Below are 2,115 nucleotides of genomic sequence, written 5' to 3'. Positions count from 1 at the left end.
GAACTAATTGACCCGCTGTAGGTTCATGTTTATTTAGCGTTTTTTATGACGAAAAAATAATATTTAAAAACATATTCATACAAATGATAAAAGTATTAGAATTACAACCGCTAATTTTTTTAAAATTTTTATATCATCATATTTTTATTTAAAACGTATTCTTTTCTCTCGCTTCGTCCGCCATTAACTAGCTTAAAAAAATCTCCGGTCGGGCCGCAATGCATTATGGGATATGCTGGGCCGGGAAGGATCCATCAGACCTGTCCTTCGATTCGGGGAAAAAGAAGGACGTATTTGTCGGACGCATCGGAGGAGTCTTCCGTTTTGGACGTCCTTCGTCGCGGCGCTGTGACGTATGCGGCCGACAAATTCGACCTTCGGAGGACCCGTCCTGCTGTTTTGGACACAGCCTTCATTTCAATAAGTCTTAAAATGGCTGAATGTTAGCTTTTTAAAGTTGGCTTTGGCGGCCATCTTGAGTTTCTGATTAGCATTTAGAATTTGGTAGAGATTGTTTTCGGCTACATCTACGTTAATCTTCTCTGTATGCCTGAAAATGGCTGAAGAATAAGTAGCAACTAGCATTCAGCATGTTGTTTGGATCAATCTTAGCTATGATAACACAAATCTGCAGCTCAGTATTTCTTAAAACAGCTTAAATAAAGCCATTTGGAATAAGCGGTGGTGGCCATCTTGAATTTTCAAATCTAGAGTGCTTTTCTTTATTTGTATGTGCCCCTTAAAAACACTTTGGTCACTCATGGGCCATCCCCTGCAAAAAAAAAAAAAAGTCTAGCTCCACCCCTGACCCATACATTTGCTTACAAGTTATTTACAACAATAAAAACAAAGAAGTTGTTGCTCAGGCGTCTCATTTAAATTAATTTTTTCTCTCGTCAGAGATCTAAAGTTGCCGTTTTCTAAGTGGAGCACAGATCAGGTGTGTGACTGGCTGGAGGACATCGGACTCGGCCAATATGGCTTCCTCGCTCGGAACTGGGTGAGCAGCGGTCAGACGATGCTGTCAGCCAGCCCGCACGACCTGGAGAAGGTACGAACACACACACATGCGTAACACCGTCTCAGACACGCACAGTCAGAGCTTCCCCTCCATCCAACGTCCTGTCTGATCGTTGTCTCCGTCCTTCCATCTGTTTGGTGTTTAGTGACGCTTGTCTCTGCCTTTCAACCGGCTCTTTAGCTTCGCCCTCACCTCCCACCACCACAAGCCCTCCGTCTCTCTCATCAGCAGCATCATTTTAATGAGATAAACCAACCTGACAGGGCTTTGTTTTCTTCTCAGGTGAACCTCCTATAGCCTCATTTTATTTATTTTTTTTATCTGCAGGAACTGGCCATGAAGAATCCACTCCACAGGAAGAAGCTCCAACTCTCCATGAAGAACGTCAGCAGCAAACAGCCAGAGAAATCTGCAGAGTTGGATTACGTCTGGGTCACTCGTACGAAATCTCACGCAGACTCATCCAGATTTAAACTTATCTTAACTGTTTTCTGTAAATTTAAATGGCTTTGAAGGTTTCATTTTCTGTGGCTTATTTTAAGCAGCATTATGGTGTAACTTCTGTTCCAGGTTGGCTCGATGACATCGGCCTTCCTCAGTACAAAGACCAGTTTAACGATGGGAGAGTCGATGGACAGATGCTGCAGTACCTCACTGTGGTGAGTGTCTAACCTCAGCTGAAGGTCTTTAAAAACAAGAATAAGATAGAACTAGCTGATATTCCCCGTCAACATTCAGTAGTGACCAACAAACATGTTGAGCAGGTCTCCCTAAATTTGTTTCAGATCAGATCATGCATGTGTGATTTAGAGCAGGGGTTCTTAACCTTTTTGACCTCAGGGCCCAATTTATTGAACATAAAGTGGCACGAGACCCAGTCAGACATTACCAATGAACAAAACAAAATGATAATTATTCTACATCTTGGTTTAACTTGTATTGTATTTGCATTATAACTAAATTAAATACACTTAAAGTTTAAAAGTAAAACATCCTGTCAATTAATCACAAGACATGATTATAACAAACATTTTTTTATATTGTAACCTGCCCATAACAATTATTTGAACAAATACATAGGTCAGTCAACAGAC

General features: G+C 41.1%; 1 protein-coding gene across 1 annotated transcript in view; it reads left to right on the top strand.

Moving 5' to 3' along the window:
• The window catches only part of ppfibp2b (PPFIA binding protein 2b), a gene marked incomplete in the record, with an annotated part of 84,691 nt that overhangs the window by 76,184 nt on the left and 6,392 nt on the right, over positions 1–2,115 (top strand). The window contains 3 exon segments of the mRNA XM_014033082.1: positions 901–1,051; positions 1,349–1,460; positions 1,592–1,680. Of these exon segments, the coding sequence (XP_013888536.1) occupies positions 901–1,051; positions 1,349–1,460; positions 1,592–1,680 (352 nt within the window).

The sequence above is a fragment of the Austrofundulus limnaeus genome, unplaced genomic scaffold (assembly GCF_001266775.1).
Source record: "Austrofundulus limnaeus strain Quisiro unplaced genomic scaffold, Austrofundulus_limnaeus-1.0 Scaffold7, whole genome shotgun sequence".
Taxonomy (NCBI): Eukaryota; Metazoa; Chordata; class Actinopteri; order Cyprinodontiformes; family Rivulidae; genus Austrofundulus; species Austrofundulus limnaeus.
Note: the sequence above shows the minus strand (reverse complement) of the source record. Positions and strands in the feature narration are given on the sequence as shown.